Source organism: Fukomys damarensis, unplaced genomic scaffold (assembly GCF_012274545.1).
Source record: "Fukomys damarensis isolate Sample0158 unplaced genomic scaffold, DMR_v1.0_HiC HiC_scaffold_28, whole genome shotgun sequence".
In the NCBI taxonomy this organism is placed as follows: domain Eukaryota; kingdom Metazoa; phylum Chordata; class Mammalia; order Rodentia; family Bathyergidae; genus Fukomys; species Fukomys damarensis.
In genome coordinates this window covers 45,738,044-45,738,583 of record NW_022900940.1, presented here as the reverse complement: position 1 = coordinate 45,738,583, position 540 = coordinate 45,738,044, and the positions used below count along the sequence as shown (strand labels likewise).

Genomic DNA, 540 nt, shown 5'->3' with positions numbered 1-540 from the left:
CCCCAGGGACCACAGCCCCTCTTGTCTTTCTGCAGGTGTTTAACGCCCACTATACCCCCCCCCGCCATATGCCGGTCCACACGGGAGCCAGGCCCTTCGTGTGCAAGGTCTGCGGTAAAGGCTTCCGCCAGGCCAGCACGCTCTGCAGGCACAAAATTATCCACACCCAGGTGCGGGCCCCGGGGTGAGGCCGGCCAAGCCCCTGCCCCGCCCAGTCCGGGCGGCGGTGCTGGGGGTGGGATGGCCAAAGGTCCCCTTACCCTTCCCGGGGTGCTGTGACTCTTCGAGGGGTCCCGGGGGCTCCCCGGCCAGGCTCTCAGCCTCGCGCGCGCGCCCCTCTCCGCAGGAGAAGCCGCACAAATGCAACCAGTGCGGCAAAGCCTTCAACCGCAGCTCCACGCTCAACACCCACATCCGCATCCACGCGGGCTACAAACCCTTCGTCTGCGAATTCTGCGGCAAAGGCTTTCACCAAAAAGGTACCATGCCAGCCAGGCCTCCCGCTGCCCTGGCTTGGAACTCGGCGGCCGAGCCGGGGGC

General features: G+C 67.0%; 1 protein-coding gene across 1 annotated transcript in view; it reads left to right on the top strand.

The window, feature by feature from the left end:
- Positions 1 to 29: 29 nt before the first annotated feature.
- The window catches only part of Fezf2 (FEZ family zinc finger 2), a 2,022-nt gene continuing 1,511 nt past the window's right edge, over positions 30 to 540 (top strand). The window contains exons 1-2 of the mRNA XM_010606579.3: positions 30 to 170; positions 347 to 479. Coding sequence (XP_010604881.3) covers positions 69 to 170; positions 347 to 479 — 235 coding nt within the window. The 5' untranslated portion in view covers positions 30 to 68. The remainder of the gene's footprint in view (positions 171 to 346; positions 480 to 540) is intronic.